At 31.4% G+C, this 20,228-nt stretch overlaps 2 protein-coding genes across 2 annotated transcripts; both read right to left on the bottom strand.

Annotated features, from left to right (window-relative positions):
- Positions 1-5,520: 5,520 nt before the first annotated feature.
- Positions 5,521-7,819, bottom strand: LOC147923492 (uncharacterized protein At1g24000-like). The gene is made up of 3 exons (XM_087495404.1): positions 6,423-7,819; positions 6,043-6,327; positions 5,521-5,958 (listed from the first exon to the last, which is right to left on the bottom strand). The coding sequence occupies exons 1-3, from the start codon at positions 6,511-6,513 to the stop codon at positions 5,705-5,707; spliced, it is 630 nt and encodes a 209-aa protein (XP_087351530.1). The 5' UTR covers positions 6,514-7,819; the 3' UTR covers positions 5,521-5,704.
- A 922-nt stretch (positions 7,820-8,741) lies between these two features.
- LOC104756766 (uncharacterized protein At1g24000-like) lies at positions 8,742-9,500 on the bottom strand. The gene is made up of 2 exons (XM_010479408.2): positions 9,260-9,500; positions 8,742-9,172 (listed from the first exon to the last, which is right to left on the bottom strand). Exons 1-2 carry the CDS (start codon positions 9,363-9,365, stop codon positions 8,919-8,921), a joined length of 360 nt encoding a protein of 119 aa, XP_010477710.1. The 5' UTR covers positions 9,366-9,500; the 3' UTR covers positions 8,742-8,918.
- Positions 9,501-20,228: the final 10,728 nt, after the last annotated feature.

Genomic DNA, 20,228 nt, shown 5'->3' on the forward strand with positions numbered 1-20,228 from the left:
AAACCACATTAATAAGTCATTACTCATTGACGACACTCTTCAATTGTTTGATTCTGACTTGTTTTCTTCTCCTATATTTAATTTGAATAACAAAAACTTTTTTTTTTAAATACAGTTTATTTTTTATTTTTCTTTGTTGAGGAAGCGGTTTACTTATTTTTTTTTTATAAAATACGGTTTATAATTTATAAACCTCTCTAGTATTGTTCAAATACTACATAACGATATAATAATATTTATGGGCATATATTGTAAATATGTGACGTGTCTCTATATAATCATATATATAAAAGTAGAGTTTCAGTCTCTCCTTATTGGTCCACTTGGCAATGCAATTTTAACAAAAAATTTTTTATTAATACACAAATTTTAAAAAAATTAATTTTCACATTTAACTCACATAATATAAAACTGAAATCTTTATAGCTTCTCCCTATAAATTATGCATTAACTTTATTTCTCCACTAAGTTGTATTAATCAATTGTATTAAAACAAAACAATAAATTAGAATTGTAACTCTCATTTTTCTAAATGTAATTTTTCATCATTTCTCTTCCTATAAATACTCATTATCTTATTCTCTTAGTCTATCACTCTTTCATTCTCTCATCTTCTTCCACTACTCTCAAATCTCTTTTTTGTTTTGTTTTGTTTTGTTTTGTTTTGTTTTGTATTTTTTTTGTTATTGTTGTTGTATGGGTTATAAAAAATCAAATCAAATATCATTGTAAAAGCTTAGTTTTAGAGTTTGTATGATATGTGTATCTTATATATTTATTTTAATCTTTTAAAATGTTTATCTCTATTTTCTATTTTATATTAACATCTTATAAATCATTATTTTCATACTTCCTTACAATATTCACCACACAATAAGATCATAAAGTTGAAATGATCCATATGTAATTATCTATTATGTCTCTGGTTATCTCACATATTCATGTATCATTTTTAATAATTTATAAAAATCAATATAATATTTAAAGATCAATATAATTATCCATTTATCAATTTATAAAGACTATTTTGTTTTGTGATCCAATTGATAAATCTGCAGAGTTCAATATAATATATATATTTTTTTTTATGATTTGAGGTTTTTGAAAACAAAAAAAACATAATTAAACAATTGGCTTTTTGTGTCTTTAATCAAAATAAAAAATGATCCAAAAGACAAAACATATTCAACTGGACCTTAAATATAAAAATAAAATATAATTTTAAAAATATTATTTCACTAAATTCTCTAAAGATGAAACCATTAGTGTGAAATCTATTACTATAAATTAAATTGATGAGTGAAAACCAAAAAAATATAAGTTATCTTTGGGATTTTAAAATTTATTGAGATTGAAGAATTCATATAATTTTATAAGAAAATTAATTTAGTTTGTCACTTAAAAAGTAATATTTTTTATTTTGAAATATTATGTGTAAGTGTTGAGTTTATATCAACAAACAACCAAATCATGTGAATTTTGATTCAGCCACTTGGTATTCCTTTTATTTTAGGTTATAAAAAATTAAAATATTTATTTATAATTAAAGACATGTAACTCCATTTAACTCAAATGTAACTCCTATCCAATAATTGTACATTAATTCATTCCTCCTACTAACTTATTATCTTTCAAGAGAAATTATTTTTTGTTAAATTTTAATATTTTTTATTTATTTTGGTTGGCTAAACTTATATTCATATTTTGGTTGGCTAAATTAATATATTTCTCATGTAAAATTATTGTTTATAATATATTTCTCATTTCAAAGTTTAAAGCAATATATCATATATATAAAAGTAAGGTTTTGGTCTCTCCTTATTGGTTGATTTTCATTTAATGTTTTCTAATTTTTTTTAATTTTTTATTTGCTTTCTAATTGCTTTAAACAACATTTAAGATCCAATAAACACAATAAATTTAACTCACACATTAAAATAAAATTATAACTGAAAATAAAATAAATTATGCATTAATCATATTCTACCACTCAATTTTATTCAAACACAATAAATTACTATTGTAACTCCATAGTTCTAAATGTAACTTCCATAATTTCTTATCATATAAATAAGCATTCTCTCAATCTATCATTATCTCATATTGACATTCTTTTACTATCTTATTTTCACATTCTCTCATTCTCTTCTACAATACCTCAAATCATTTTTCGTTTTTTTTGTTATTTTTGATTTCTTATTTTTGTTGTATAGGTTGTAAAAAAAAACTGAAATATCATTGTAAATTGTTAATGCTAAATTTTAATATAGAGACTACATGATATATATTTTACATTGTTCTTATTTTAAAAGATTTATCTCCTTTATCTAATTTGGATTATTATCTTATAAGTAATCATTCTCTCTTCCTCTCCCACCAATATCAAATGTTGTTATATCTCATATGTGTTGTAAGAGTTTGATTCTATATTTTAATTTAGTATTATATATATAGATATTACATTGTTCTATTTTTTAAAGATTCATCTCCATTATCTAATTTGGATTACCATCTTATAGTAAACATTCTCTCCTCCTCTCCTACCAATTTCAAATGTTGTTATATCTCATATGTGTTGTAACTTGTAAGAGTTTGATTCTATATTTTAATGTAGAAAGTATTATATATATTTAACATTGTTTTCAATTTTTATTTTATTTATATAAAAAAATATTTCTTTTATATTTCTTGCCTTTCTAATCTATTCATATTTATTTTTAAAATTTGCATAGTTAAATTTAAATTCACATATGTAGGTTTTAACAAAAAAATCAACTTTATTTGAGAATTAGATGTTCCTATTCATTTTTAAACGATCAATGTGTAACATATAAGTATTTTGTCTTGCAATCACAAGTTTCATTTCCATTGCTTAACTCCATGGTTAAACTATAATATATGTTGTCCTATTTGTAGGAATAACAACATACATATTTATTTAATAGAGCAGATGATTAAACGAAATAAACATTTCTCCAAATTTTATAATTCAATCAGTGAGTGTACTTATTACTTTGAAAAACTTTTACATTGAAGTTCATAAAATCATATAAGAAAACTAAAATACTATATCACTTCAAATTTGGAAGGAAACACTTGGTATTCCTTTTTAAAAAAGTCAAGACACATATAAAAATTTATTAATATTTAACTCACTTTAAAGACATTAAAGGTCATTTAACTCAAAAATAACTTCTATCCAATAATTTCATACATTCCTCCCACAAATAAATATATATATATATATATATATATATATATATGTTCAAGATTGTATTTAAATATTACATAATTTTTTAGTTAGCTAAATTTATAGTCACATATATACAATATATATACATAAGAATTTATATTACTTATTAACATCATAATTCGACCCATTATTTGCTTAACTCAATATTGGTTTCAAAGCCAACTAAAGAAAAACAGAAACGATCTTATTGATATTAGACCAAAACATGGGCATACAAACATAATCACTTACATGGAAGATATTTTAAAAAAATAACTTACTATTGCAACATCAACGTATGAAGGGTTTACATAAGCAGTTAATTAGAAAATCTATAATACAATAAATGTATTGGAAACAATATCAGTCAATGATAAGATTGGATCTTCAAAAGCAAGAAACAACATCTTCATAATTCATAAAAAATAAACGCCACAATTATACACATCTGAACGAAATGGTATAATATAGTGTATAAATAAAAGTGACGGCAAAGCCTGTATATGCCTAATTAAAACGAAATAATACAAAAAAAAAACGAAAAAGACCAAAAAAACAAGAAAGTGTCAACTACACCACAACCCACGCGTTGCGTGGGGAAGCACCTAGTATACTCCGAAAACCAAACCGCGCAATCATAAATAAGGATAACTCATTAAGAGGATCCAAAATGGATCATATGGGCATCCATTTTATTTAACTTCTTAGATAAACCAAACCGCGCAATCATAGAACCCACACTTATATATTTTAAAGATTCAACTTTTAAGCGCTTTGCTTAAGGAGATATTCGTCTACCTCTTTGAAGTTCTTAACAGAAAAGTCCTTGATGACGTGTGGGTCAGCGATCTCATGGCTGGTCTTCTCAAACTCACCAGACCATTTCAGAAGGCTTCCACCGTCCTTAGGAATAACTGTGATGGTTCCTTCGAATGTTTTGTAGTACTCCATCATTTTGCCACCGATGATGCTGTACAGTGGATGAAACAAACTTCTTTATCTTCACCAGTGGAGATCCTATATATACAGGTAAAGGTAGAAATTAACATGGTTAACATATTATGAATAATTTTATGGTGAGAGAGTGAAACATAGATCATCTAGGATTTAATTACGCTGAGTTATAGCCCATTAAGGGACATGACATGGATGGTTATCTTATTAAAGTCTTTAATACTTACATTTCTTCCCATCTAGAACCACACTTGGTTTTTTGAAAAATAAATGTCTTCTCGAATGAAGTACTTAATCTGATTGAGTGCGACCACATTTATGGTTCTCTGTCCATTCAATTTTGCCATTTAGGAAATTATTCGAATCATGAGTAATGAATGGTTACAAATTAAGATAGAGTGAAACAATGTACCTTTAATTGATTTTCCATCTGAGTCCAAGTAGCAAAGCAATAAATAATGATATTGCATTGCATGGCATGTAACCTTGACAGAATTTGTATGCCGGAGACTTGATGTCAAACTCATCAGAGAGATATCCACCGAGTGTCATTCTCTAATCTCTAATTAGTGTTTTTTTTTTTGTTCTTTGAGTATTTGTTGTGTGTGGGTTTGATGATAATCTTCTCAATGAAGGTGTTTGATGAAAATTTACAAAAATTAAATCACTTTTTACGGTTTTACTTTACGCCACCATATGCTGGATTCTTTTTAGCATTGGCTCTACTCGTGTAACGGCTCTTTAACGACTCTCTAAAAACAAGAAGATATTTACATGTCCTTCTTTAAATATGGGTTATTAAGATATATACGGTTTTATTTTATTTTTTAGGAAGCGGTATATTATAATGAATTAATGACAATGGGCATATTTGTATCTTGAAAGACACGTAACGTTCCTATATTCTACTTCTCTGATTCTGAATCAGTGGCGGTGAAAAGATTAAAAAATATATACTGTGGCACTGTGCTAACTGCTAAGTAACCATCATAAACGTATCCATACATAGTGGTTAATAGTAAAGGTCTTTTCAACTGACCAACTTAATTCAATTTTTCCTATAAAAGCATTTTTACTACCGTAAAATCGAGCGGAAGTAAACACAGATCTAGTCATCATTATGACGATACATTGTAAATACATAACAACGTAAACTATAGTGTAGATTGAAAGTGGTTCTGTAATTTTGAAATAAATATCTACTCAAGTTGCCTTCTCCATAATTTTTAAAGGTAAAGGAGAACATGATAATATATCTTTATTAAGCAAACAAGTTGCATAAGCCGCCAATTAGCTCACTCAGTTGTGAAAATTATAATCATTCGGTCCAACAATAATCTGCCAATAGATGTTTTATTATAATAGAGCTATACGATCGAGTCCATACATCCCCAAAATACCAAACGTTTATAAGAGATCGTGCAGAATATACTGCAATAAATATATAGATATGTATGCCAGTTTATTTAATTAGACAACGTTTTGCAATGTAGACGAACCTTGCAAGTTAGGACGTATTTATTTAAGGATTTTGGCATCGAGCATCTTGAAGAGATAAGCAGCAGTGTTGAAGGGTAGATATGGGTCATCGATGTCATCAGAAATCTTTTCGAACACTAGGGTCAAATTAACGTGGCTACCATCACCATCTTCCGAAGGCGTAACGACGATGGTTATTTTGAGCGTCTTGTAGTTCCTCAAGATAACACTGGAGATCAGTTTTACCGTGGCATTCCTATTCGTGCAATCCTCAGCCTCGATCTCCACCTCATCTTTAATAGTGAAAACATAGTGATTAGGGATTTAATCAAGAGAAATGATAAATCAATGAGATATATGTAATATAGAAAAGTTACCATCATCTTTTACTGCTTCCATGAAAGCTTTAAACAATTCTTCTGCCGGAGACTTACGATTAAACTCAACAGTGCTGATGAAGATGTGTGGGTCGACGTGGATGTCATCATTGGGAAACTTCTCGATCTTGCCGGTCCATTTCACACGGCTGCCATCACCGTCATCCCTAGGAGTAATGGTGGTGGTTAATTTGAACGTCTTGTACTTCCTCAAAATTTCAGAGCTGATCAAATTTATCGTAATTTCTCTTTTCTCCCAATCCTCAGCCTCGATCTCCACCTTATCTTATGTTGAAACATATATAGAAATTAAAGGTTTAGTCGAAAAAATAGTTAGCAGATTAATCAATAAGATGTATGCAATACTGCTAAAGACTTACCATTGTCTTTTAATGCTTTCATGAAATCTTTAAACAGGTCGTCTGCCTGAGACTTCATGTCAAACTCATGAGTAGATTCGTTTAGTGCCATTCTCTATTTTTTGTTTTTGTTTTTGAAGTCTATGTTATGTGTGGGTTTGATAATAACCTTCTCACTATAATGAATGTGGTTATATAGAAAGACAGAGGTTTATGACAATTACATTAAATGAAATCACCTAACCCCACCCATCTAACTTTTTCACTCTGTGGAATCTTTTTAAAACCTAAAGCTTCAGTATTTGAATTGCAGACCACATTGACTTGCAGACTAATGTGGTACATGGGAGGAAATAAAATTTGCAGACCACATTGATTTCAACAGCCTAGTTTGTGTATCGATTAACTCAATCAAGCAAGTGCTTTACGAAAATTATTTTGCTATGAGATACATTTTTAGATATATATGATCACTAGTAAAATTCTTCTTAAATGACTCTTGCTCTATGAGCTTCATGTAAAACCAAACCGCGTTTTATTATTTTGTCTTTTATAGTATACGATTATCAACCCATGTGAACGTTATGAACTAAGACATGACTAGTAAATGTTGTGGAATAAATACAAAATATATAGGCACACGTCACGCAACTTACATAAATTGAGTCACATATTATTTAGCAACCCGATTTCGAACTTGTTTAGTTATTTTATCTTATAGCGATTAACTGGAATAATAATAAAAAATAAAACATCAATGGTATAAATAGTGAATTAATAATAAAACAATACATGCAGTATATTGTTAACTCGAACTAAGCAAAGTATGTCTCACTGAATCTTCAATCTCCTTCAAAACCTTTTTAAACAAAAAAGTATAAGTATGAGGAAACTGATGAGTGAGTAAAAGCGATTGTTCTGTAAGGTGAGGGTTTGTGTAATTGTGTTCATCAATCTCTTAACTAAAAATGACAATACATGAGGATGTGATGTGTTCATGACTCTCACCAACTGTTCGTAGCTTAGTATGTTGAAAAAGTGAATCTACATGGAAGAATATTTGTGCATGACCAAAAATTATTTTACCGGCTTATTTTAGCTATTAACTTAAACCATAAGCAATTAATTTACATTTCTTCTGCTAAGCAGAAAAATTAAAATACTTTATATATTAAAAAAAAGTAATATCTTTGGCGAGCTGAAAAAAACCTTTAATATGCATTTGACTGTATGGTCAAATTTTTAAACTTTTCCCTCGATTTAGATTTGCCATTTTCTTATGTCACTGAGATTCTTTTATTTTTTATGTTTGGTATTTTTTTCATTTATTAACAAAACTAACCAAAATGGCCAAGTCAAGAGTTGTTTTACCCATTTAATTTTTATTGTATATAATGGAGGGTTGCATGTCGCACATGTCTCAGTTAGCCATTTGATAAAATGTGGATTAACTGAGCCCTTTTATTAGAATCGCCAATATAACGAAAACAATATTTTATTTATTTATTTATGCATAGCTTCATGAGTAAATACATCTGAACTTTTTAACAAATAAAACATGGTAAATGGCAACCATTACTGTAAAAGATAACTAATGCATAGTAGCTTAGATGAGTTCCCACTTAAAAAATAGATCCAGAAATAAGTCCGAAATAATTGATCTGTCTAACTCTTCAAAATACTTCTAGCAATTAACTGGATTAGAAAAATCATTCAAAAGAAAAAATCCATAACGATTATTTAAAAATAAGAATCCTTATTCCTTAACTTGAACTAAGCAAAACATGTTTCCGGTTTGAGGAAAAGGTATAATGAGATAAAAACGGTTTCGAATTATCATAACTTGGTGTGTGTGGTGAATCGTTCATGACAACACCTGTCTAGTGACTATTTCCGTTGTGTGACTCACTAATTGTTAGTATTTTTATTCAAGGTGAGTCTGTTACATTAATGTGAACACCTAATTTACCTTGAAGGAAATATAGTGTGAAGACCTAATTTATTTCACTTGCTAAATTTAGCAAGAAACTCGAACCATACGCAACTGATCCAGATATTATTACTTTTCAGTTTCCAAGAAGAAGAATGCGATTATGTGTACCAAATTACCAATAGGTTTTTAAATGAAATAATGGAAGTGGTTCAGAAGAGAAAATATGTAAAAAATATTTATTAATTTCATTATTTAAAAAGAAAAAGTTGAATGTCCCTTCGGAGTTACAGAATAAAATTATGTGTGATTATGTATTACTATTAACCTTTTTGGTCCGAAAACCTTAGTAGATAATTATCTATTTTACTGTATAGAGATAGATAATTTCATAATCATCAATCCAACAATAATATGCAAATCATTTTATTAATCATCTTGATAGCCACACCAGTTTATACATCCCAAAACGCGAAATGTAAATAAAGATACTTAAATAAAACTTAGACACACAATAGATCTGTTCCAGTTTATTTTAAATTGTTAGATTATTCTATATAAAGACGAACCTTGTGAGCTATAAGAGATTATGGAAGAAGATTCTCATCAGTCTCCTTTAAGAAATTAACAAGAGTGTCAATGATGAATTGTGGATCGTCGATGTCAGAGCTAATCTTACTGCATTCGATGGTCCACACCACCTGGCTACCGTCTCCGTCTTCTCTAGGCGTAACGGTGATTGTTGCTTTGACCGACTTGTATTTTTCTGAGATCAGACAGCCACTCATTTTGATCGTCACTGTTCTCTTCTCCGAATCTATCGACTCAAACACCTCTTCGGCTACGATGGAAACATATAAATATTGGTTAAGGTTTTTGATCGATGATCAAGAAGTATAAATGAAATGTGGACGAGTTGATTATTTACCTATTCCCTCAGTAGGGGAGATGATGTCGTCGGTGAAAGATTTAAAGAATCTGGCTGCCGGAGACTTAATGTCAAGCTCCCCAGACCAAGTTCCATGTAGTGCCATTTCCTGAATCTTTTTCTGTTTGCTTTGTAGGATGTTTTGTGGGTTTGATGATTGTAATCTTATCTACCAGTGCGTATATTTATAGAGAGTTTATGAGAATTGCATTAACTATTTTTACCTAACCACACTTCACCCACTCAGTTAACTAATGTGGCACATGGGAAAATAAATAAAACGAACGGACCAAATTAAATGATAACACATCTGCCCTAGTGTATATCAATGAACTCCAATGAAGAGTGGTACGGTTTACGCAATTATTTAGTTTTAACACGTTATTAGAATAATGTGCTGTGATTGTAAATGTGAACGATCTATATATATGATACATGGATTGAATAAATTCATCAGCCTAGTTAGTTTATCGATTAACTCAATCAATCAAGTACTTTACGTAAATTGATTTGTTTGGAGATACATTTTTAGAAAAATATGATCATATTATATAATGTAAAAATAATATGATGATAACTAGTAAAATCATCTAAAATGACTAGCTCTATGACGTTCATGTAACACAAAACGCGTTTTAATAGTTTGTCAAAAACCCACATGAACGTTATGATATGACATGAACGTTATGATATGATCATAAACCCACATGAACCCATATCATAAACCCATATCATAAACCCTAGTGTATATTATATGATATGATCATAAACCCACATGAACGTTATGAAACTCAAAATGGACTTCAATAGTGAATGTTGTGGAATAAATACCAATATGCTGACACACGTCACTCAACTTACACAACTCACTTTTACTCACTCATCGGCTTCCTCGTACTTAAACTTAAAAAACAAACAAAAAACAGGTTCTGATGGAGATTGAAGACTCAACTACATACTTTGCTTAGTTCACGCCTTAGTTCGAGGATACAGATTTTTATTTTGGTTAATTCGTTTATAATACAATTAAAGTTAAATAGTATAAATTTTATTATTGTCCGAGTTAATCGCTAAGATGAATCTCATATAATATGAGAAGTTTTTCTCAACTTCTTCTAATAACATGACATCCGACTTATTATATAGCTGACACATGTTCTCATTCTCAATTTAATTCAAAACTATGGGTTAAAGAAACTTAGATAGATTCATCTCAATTTCTTAGCCAAGAAGACATAAACTCATTTCAATTTTAATACAAAACTATGGAGCAAAGAAACCAAAGAAAAAAAAAAAAAAGGCCGTTCACTACCCAACATGACTAATTAAAAAAGTTATATATATTTTCTTTCTTCTCAACGCTTCTCTGCTTCTACGAACTTGGCATCATTTTAAAGCATCAACTACATAATTTGAGAAGGTATTAATGTTTTACTTATGGTTGGTTGTCCCTCATTTCTCACATCATCATCAATTCTATCACCTGCTTTATTCCTCTTTCATGACCTAATTGGTTAAAAATCACATTATTTATTATATCGAAGTACTCAGATTTATTTTCCTCTACCAAATCTTAAATTATTTTTGGTTTTTTAATTTATTATTATTTCATAGCTAAAATCTCTATAGTTTACTTTTTTTTAAAGAAAAAGTAATCTATTTTACAAAAAAATATTTATTCTATTTTGTTTTTACGATTTATAAAATTTTCACTTATTTTTTTTGTTGCAACCGAAACTTTATTACTTAACTATTTTTATCGGTTTCACATATCAATGTTTACTATATATTATACTATAATAAAGTAGAGTTGTGAGTTGTAATAAAGTAGAGTATATTTTTATTCTCTGTTGTTCAAACTGTTCATGTTGCAATATTGCATATGACCAAATTAATTACAATTAATATGCTTTATTGTATTTATTGTCATGAATGTGATTACTTAGAATAATGTGTCAATGAAATTCCTTACAAACTTCAAATAATGTTTAGCTATATCTCTTTCTTTTCCCATCATTTCATATGGTATTTTTCCTAATATTATTTCTTATGAAGTTTTTTTTAAAAAATGATATCTTGCAGTATGATGATTAACAGATTAATTTCTCTAGGACTATTTGAAGAAATCGTTTACAAAGTCATGTCAATTTTTTTTTTTTCTTTTTGGTATCAGAGACTTGTCAACATTTATTAGCCTCTTTCAAAGGATTATGTATTATGATAGTCATGATTGAAAGTTTTTGCATTGTTTTGTAATGTGATTTTTTTTTAACTTTCAAACTATAGTTGGAAGTCTTAAGTGATGAAGATGAGCCTAATGCTTGACTCCTAAAGCACAATCTCTTTGGCTTTGAACGTTCACTCATAATATTATAGTTGTAAGTCCCTTAGATTTCTCTTCTTAAGTCCTCTGGTCTTTAACTACAATATATTTCCAAGTTTATGTTTTGTAAATTTGCTTTGTTTTTCATTTTTAAAAGTTCTTTATCCCCATTACAAAAGAAGTTATTTTACTTTGCATATTGATAAAAAGATTGAGTCTAATTTTACCGTGTAATGCATATATAAATAGTCAAAAGATCACATATTTCTTTATGCTTCTTTGGAATCACTTCCCAAACTTTACAACATCCTTTTGCATTACACGAAAAAACATTACAGAGACTTATTGTAAAATATTTAATATATATATATATATATACACATATTGTAACCTCAATACTTTCATCAAAGACATATGTCAATCATTATAAGTGGTCTAAATTATAGTAGATTAACTTGTACAAAAGAAAAATTACTTTTATATCGCATTGGTATTGTTTGAGTTGTCAATCATAACTCATGTCTATTTTCCTGTAGCCCTTACTCCATCCGTTATTATGCCAAAAAAACTTACACTATTTCTAATTGTTATCTATATTTTTATATTTTACATTTAGGGTATAATTTTGAAGAGATATGGTTTAGTATTTAGAATATAAGATTAAAAGCATAATGCTATTTTAGTATTTTTAGAATTTAGAAATGATTTGCTAAATTTAAAACCAAAACTTATTTTTATGCAATATGTGAAAATTATCCTTCTTTTAACACACTTCATAATTATAAACTTATAAATATATGTATTTAAATTCTTTTCAAGGCATATATAAATAATATCATGAATATTTCATATAAAATTTAATAAAATTTTATTTTAAATACAAAATATTTGATTTTATAATCCACACATCGTGTGTGGGTAACTTTTTAGTTAATAATATATTTAAGCTACTTAGAAATCGGGTTGATAAACTGTGTCATTCTCTTTCTCTCTCTCGCTCTTTTTTTTTTTTGGTTTTTTTTTGTATATGGAATATATGTTGTGTGGGTTTATAAGAATATAGTATCCTCAACTAAGGCGTGAATATACAGAAATTTCTACCTAACCCCACCATCTAACATTTTCACCATAGCGAGTTTTCATAAATTTAACCAAAAGCTTAACAGACTTGTGACAGCTATAAACATATACATTCAGCAATTAATTCAAATAATCTAAAAAATAACACCTTTTTAGTTTTTTTTTTTCTTAAATTCCAGTACTTTCACAGGCGACATTTTGAAAGACTAATGAACTTAAATTTAAATAAATAACAAGAAATATATCCCGACACAAAATTAAAAAAAATATAGAAATTTATAAAGGCTTCTCAAAAGTTTATGATGAGTAACCAAAATGACTAAGATATGAGTCTAAACAAATGTGATTGCTTTGTTGGATATGAGACTTTTCTTAACCTCAGAAAAGACGAAGCTTGGCGTGTGGTGAATGTGAATCGTCCATGACAACATTACTTTATGACTCACTAATTGATATATATGTTCATAATGAGTTTACTAAAGTAGAATGAATATCTATGCAGAAGAATACAGAAATTTGTGTACTGCAATTTTTTCCTTCCATTTGCTTAATTTAGCACGTAACTAAAACCATTCAAGAAGCAAAATAAAGTGACTAATTCTGACTAAAGAATCGTCAGAAAAATGTCAGCAAATGCTTTCACACAACTATCACTAGAAAAAAAACACGGCATGTAAATATACTATTTCACTATTTCAAAGAGCCACCTTTAATTTTCAATTACTATACATTACATTTTGGAGAGAGAAAAAAAAACCAAAAAAATTGATTATCATGTATAAATTATAATTTGCTTGATTATTTTAAACATATATTCAAAACTTTAATTATTAATATCATGACTAACTTAATTTTCATAACATATGATCAGAATGAACGGATACAAATTTCTTTTTACAAATAAGAAGAAAAATTTGATAGTCTCTTTCGGAAAAAGTAATTAGTGAAAGAGTACGTGTAAATTTACTAATAATAACATCTTGGTAAGAATAGTCCACTATCTCTCATATGACATTCAATTAATATTATACTTTTAATTTTAATTTATTGTTGATAATCCAATTCGTTTATTCAGATAATAAACAACCAAATTGGATAGGCTAGGAATTGGCATTGGTCCATATTTATTTTTATTTAATATTTTGTAAACGGTGGAGATGAGTTTCTTACTTGAACAATGAGATGCATAATTTACCCCCTTTATTAATGAGAATCGTCGATACAACAATAATATGCAGATCGATAAATTAATTATGCATCTTGAAAGCTTCAAGACAAAATACTTCCTAAATGTCAACCATTATTCAACGTTGTTACTAGTATCATCATAAATTATCGATATATATATATATATATATATATATATATGCATGCATAAGGATTCTAGATCTACTTTGTTTGACTATTTCAGATCATTCTAAGGAATTGAGAAGATTCTCTCATCCATGGCCTCAAAGTATCTTGTAGTAGTGTCGATGATGAATCGTGAGTCCTTGATGTCATCGCTAACCTTCTCATACTGTATGGTCCAGAATGCTCGGCCACCGTCACTGCCTTCCGTGTGAATGACGGTCATGGTTCCTTCGAGCTTCTTGTAGTAATCTGGGTTTCGCGAATCGCTACTTGGCCTCTTCATCATATTACTTGTCAAATATAATTGATACTGGCCGGATCTTGAGCTTCCTTCGCCAAATTGATTTTCCATCTGAGTCCAAGTAGCAAAGCAATAAATAATAATATTGCATTGCATGGCAAGTCTCCATATGGTTCGTCTGGCTGATTGGCTCTACTCGTGTAACGACTCTTTAAAGACAAACAAGTAAAAAGTCGACTCTTTAAAAACAAGAAGATCTTTACATGTCCTTTTTTTCTTTTCTTTTGTCAACAACATAAAAGATGGTATATGGTTTTTTTTAGGAAGCGGTATATTTTTTTTCTTATAAAATACGGTTTATTTATAAATCGCTCTGATATTGTTCGATACTTCATATTGGTATTATATAATGAAAAATACTTAGGTTCACTACTACGTGAACCTTCTTGTTCACTTCTTTCTTTTTAACCAATCAGAATTTTTTATACATTATTTTATTTAAAAAAAATTAATCAAAATTAAATTAAAAAGCAAAACAGATTAAGGAAACAATTTCTGTATAATTTTTTTAAAAGAAAGTTAAATATTGGCTTGATTTAGATTTTACAATTAGAATGAAATAATGTATCGGTTTGGGTTTATAAATAAGGTGATTAGGGTTTAGATTTTACAATTCAAACAAAATTATATGTCGGTTTGGGTTTACAAATGAAGTGGTTAGGGTTTAGATTTTACAATTAAAATGAAATTATATGCTGGTTTGAGTTTAGAAATAAGATGGTTAGGGTTTAGATTTTATAATTAGAACGAAATTATATGTCGGTTTGGGTTCACAAATGAGATGGTTAGGGTTTAGATTTTATAATTAGAATGAAATTATATGTCGGTTTTGGTTTACAAATGAGATGGTTAGGGTTTAGATTTTATAATTAGAATGAAATTATATATCGGTTTGGGTTTATAAATGAGATGGTTAGGGTTTAGATTTTATAATTAGAATGAAATTATATATCGGTTTGGGTTTACAAATAAAATGGTTAGGATTTAGATTTTAAAATTAGAATACAATTATATATTAGTTTGGGTTCATAAATAAGCGATTTAAGTTTTTAAATTTTTTTTTGTCAACCATTGAGCCACAACTGGCCGGTTCATTAGCCAAATTCCTACATTCGTAGGAGCCAGGACTTGATCCCGAGTGTGATGGTGCTTCCTACAAATGGACTTACCTTCTGCCACTGCACTAAAGCCACTTCACTAAGTTTTTAATTTTATAGATTTTGTTTCCTTATTTTATATGAAGGTGAACGAATAAGTTCTTAAATGTATTATGACATGTTAAATTCTCATTGATTAAAATAAGGAGAAGTGAACAAATGGGTTCACCTTAGGAGTCAACCCAAGAATTGTTCTTATACTTGGTAGTAACCCGTGCTGTAGCACGGGACAAAAAATTTTCATATAAATTTTAAATTCGTAAATAAGTAAAAGTATATTAACACGGGTGCTATAGTACATGTTCGTACACGGATGATATAGTATTTTCATTTAAATTAAAAAAAATTAAACATAAACGTATTTACTCTGGAACTGGAAACACGTCCAGTTGATGTTCATATATTTTACCTTGTTTTCCTTTAGTTTATTCACATATTTTGCATCTTTTGCTATCCATTTAGCCCATTATTGTGTAGCTTTAGCACTAATCATGCATTAGAGTTTAGTTGCATTGCATTTGCATCTTTTCATGCAAAAACAGGTGATTTTGGAGCTTAAGGAGCATGGAAGCAATGGAGAAGAGATGTGAAGCAATCATGAGGAGGAAACAAGGGAGTTAAGGCTGAAGAAACCAAGGTCCAGAGTCCAACTCGACCGCACACTCGACCAGACACTCGACCGTGTGCTGAGGAGGACTCGACCGAGTGGAGATTGCACGTGAGAAGCCAGCTCGACCCCTAGCTCGACCGAGCACAGATCAAGTTGACCGAGCCGTTGACTGCTTTGACTTTTTCTATTTTTAGGGCTTCCACCTTCCCACCTATATAAGACCTTGTACCTGCAGCCACCAAAGAGTCCAGCTTTTTAGATATTTTCTAGAAACCTAGTTTTTACCTTTTTTAGCATTATTCCTTTTGCAATTTATTAGATTTTGTACTTGTTTAAGAAAATTCTTAGATTCTTCAATATTGTTGGTTCAATAACTTTCTTAATATTGAGAATTTGAGTTTCATCCTTTGATTAATATTGAAGACATCAGTTTTATCTTTCTAATAATGCAAGTTTCAATATTTTCTGGGTTTTTGATTTGTTTCATCATGTCTTGTTGTGAGTAGTCTTCTTAGGATCTTGAGGATGGGTTAGGAAGGATTGATCTTGTGGTTTATGTGATTTGGTCAAGCTTGATTGTTGTAGATCTCTTCTAGGCTAGATGTTCTTAAGGCTGATCTTGAACTGAGAGGTTAGGATCTGATTTCAAGCTCCTTAGCATCACACCAATGTTTAAGAAGCATAGATAAGGCTAGATCTAGAGCTTACCATTAGGCTTGCTAAGAGATTAGAGGTCTTGTTTGGTTTGAGATGTATTGCTTAATGCCTGCTTGTGTAGATTCTTTACTGTGTGAGAACAAGTCTAGAATTGCATAGGTTTGATTGTTTCTTGACCATGAGAGTGGGAGAAACTTGTCTTAGATTTATATGTCTAGAGGTTAGCTCAAAGTTTGCTTGAGATTTGTTGACCAAGTTATATAACCACAATGATTAGTTCTTCCCATGAATCCATCCTCAGGAACCTTCTTTGTTTATTGATTTTAAAGTCTCAAACTTGTAGCTTGCTTGTTGTTTGATTGGTTTTAGTATTGCTCTGTTTTTGTTGTGTTGCTCTGTTTTCCGGATTCAACCAGCTCGACCTCCCACTCGACCTACACTCGGTCGAGTGCTTGCTCGAGTTCATCCCCAGAACTTGTGTTTATGATTTGTGATTGTCCTGTTTCATTTCTGTTTCATTCCAGTTGCATACATTTAGTTTTCAATTCATTAATTGTCTTCCATTAGTTCATTAGTAGTAGTTTCTATTTCTGTTCTTGCTTCATTACAGTTTCAATCATTCAGTTTCTTTTGCATTTAGTTCTTGGTTCTTGTAGTTTACTTTTTGCATCTTTACATTTCCATCTTAGGATTGTTAGTGACAAACAATCATTACATTTGTCTTAACTTAGATTCATATGCACATCTTATCTGTTCACAAACACTCATTTAGGATTGATACCTCTTGTACTGCAATAGCATAAGGGGAATTGAAACACCCATCCATCATTCCATTCATATTTCATCATTGCATACATCCACCATCATTCACCCATACAAATAAAGCTTGTTTCAATTTGGCGCTGTTGCCCATTTGAGTGTGTTTTGTGACATTTAGGATCCATATTAGTCTAAGATTAAGTTCGTTTATACTTGAAACTTCTGTTTCTGGGTTGAAGTTCCATTTCAGGTACCAGCTCAACCATCAGCTCGACCAAAGCTCGACCGAGTCGTGATCGAGCACCCGGTCGAGTCAGACGCCGGATCTAAATAGACAGCACTTCCCAGTCGACTCGACCATCAACTCGAGCCTGTGCTCGACCGTGTGTCTGTTCGAGTCAGTAACCATGTTTCAAGGCAGTCAGTTCCATTATGCACCCATGCACCAGCAACAAGGTTTCCAGACTCAATGGTGTCACCCTCCAACGTTTCAGACCTACCAAGCCCAAGAACCTGACTTAAGAGAAATGATGCAACAATTGTTGTTTGGCCAAGCCAATAAGCAGCTTGAGAAAGCAAGGCAGTTTGAAGAGCTGAACCAAACATTGGATTCTTATTCTCATGACCTGAGTAACCAGCTTGAGAGTCAGACCTCTCCATTCCAGTGCATGGAGAGCTCCATTACTTCTACTTCAGCTCCTAAGCCACACCAACTTCCTGAACAAGCCATTCAAAACCCAAGGGAGATCACTATTAAAGCTGTCCATCTCCATGAGGAATATGTCACTGAGGACAGTGAGGTTCACGGTGGGGAGGATTGGTCACTAATTGAAGCCCAGAGTGAAGGTCTTATTGAGCAGACTGAAGCAGAAAAACCACTCGACCAGGTGCTCGACCACACACACGATCGAGTACCTGATCGAGTGACTGATCGAGCTGCAGACATAGAAGCTGTTAAGCCTGCTAGATACATTCCTCCTGCTTACAAACCGCCTCTACCATTCCTAGGACGTTTCAAGGCTCAAAAGATAAGGGAATTGAGGGAGATCATTGAGAAAAAGGAGAAGATAGCTTTGCAACAAGAGAAAGAGAAAGCTTTGAAAGAAGAAGCTGTGGTTGTGAAACAAGAGGAAGTGATGGCTTTGAAGGAAGAAGTAGTCATTGAAAAGAAGGAGAAGTGCTTGCTTTGCAACAAGATGAAGTGAAAGCCTTGAAGGAAAAGGCTGTTATTGAGAAGAAAGAGGTGATGGCTATACAAGAGGTCATCATTGCTTACCAAGAAGAAGAGAGAGGACCTGCTTTGGAACAGTATGCTCCATACCCTCTCTATCAGGATTTTTTACTTGAGATGTCAAAGAAGAGGGCTCATGACCAAGATATGAAGGATTTGAAAGAGATTGGGAAAGGTATTATCCCAACAAAGCTTGAAGATCCAGGCTCATTCAACTTACCCTGTTCCATCAGCTACATGCACTTCAATAAGTGCCTTTGTGATTTAGGAGCTTCAGTGAGCTTGATGCCATACTCAGTGGCTGAGAAGTTGGGGTATGAGGACTTCAAGGATAGCAACTACTATGTCAGTCTAGCAGATGGATCAAAGAGGGATGTGGTTGGAGTGATTAAAAATCTCCCTATCAAAATAGGAGAAGCAAGGATCCCAACTGATTTTGCAATCATGAGTATGGAAAAAGAGCCTAAAGACCCTCTTATCTTGGGAAGGCCATTCTTAGCTACAGCTGGGGCTGTTATTGATGTGAAGATGGGGACTATCAAGCTCCACCTGACTGAAGACTTCACTATGAAGTTTGACATCAACAATCCCACTAATCTGCCTTCCAAATCTGATCCACCTTACACTATAAAAAGAAAGGAGGATCATGAGGTCTCAAGTGAGGAAACTGCTTCAAGGGGTAAGCTAACCTTTCAAGAAGATTCAGTGGAGAAGCTAAAGGGTTCAGTTCAAGTGCTAGCTGCTTTAGTCAAGGATCTCCAAGTCAAGCTGAACAAAAGGACTTTGAAGAGAGCAAGGCCAAAGCTCAAGGTTAAAAAGAAATATGGTTCAAGTGCTAAGGAGGTAGTAATCAAGAAGGAACACAAGGGTTATCAAGTAGAACCAGGGGGATTTCATCACCTCCTTGGTCTCTAACTCAAGCCTGAAAAGGCATCAAAGTCAAGCTTAGTGACTCTAAACAAGCTCACTAGGGAGGAAGTCCCTAAGGTATCCCTGTATATATTGCTTTGGAATTTTAGTATTTTGATTTTTGCTTTGGTGTTTTCATGGTTAGGAAAGCTAGGGAGTCTGAATAGAAGAAGAAGACTCAAGATATGGAGACTCGCGGTCCAGCTCGACCCCCCCACTCGGACATGCACTCGACCGAGTCACGGTCGATTGGCATTGTCAAGCTGCCGCAATCACCTTCCTCCAGACACCAGCTCGACCCCCCCACTCGGACACGCACTCGACCGAGTCACGATCGATCGCCATCGTCGAGCTACCCCAAAGTCCATCTCCAAGCTACCAGCCTGACCCCAACTACTCCTATGACAGCATGCAGATGGATGTGGACAACTTCTTCCACAATCCCTAAGGTACCACTATCACCTTACCATTGTTTATACCATTGCATTTCATATTGTGTTTTGTGTTGTGTTTAAATCTTGAATCCTCTCACAACTTTTTCACACAAGGGACTGTGTGATTTAAGTTTGGGGGAGGGTTTGAGATAGCA

This window comes from Camelina sativa, chromosome 17 (assembly GCF_030686135.1).
Source record: "Camelina sativa cultivar CO46 ecotype springtype chromosome 17, ASM3068613v1".
Classification (NCBI taxonomy): domain Eukaryota; kingdom Viridiplantae; phylum Streptophyta; class Magnoliopsida; order Brassicales; family Brassicaceae; genus Camelina; species Camelina sativa.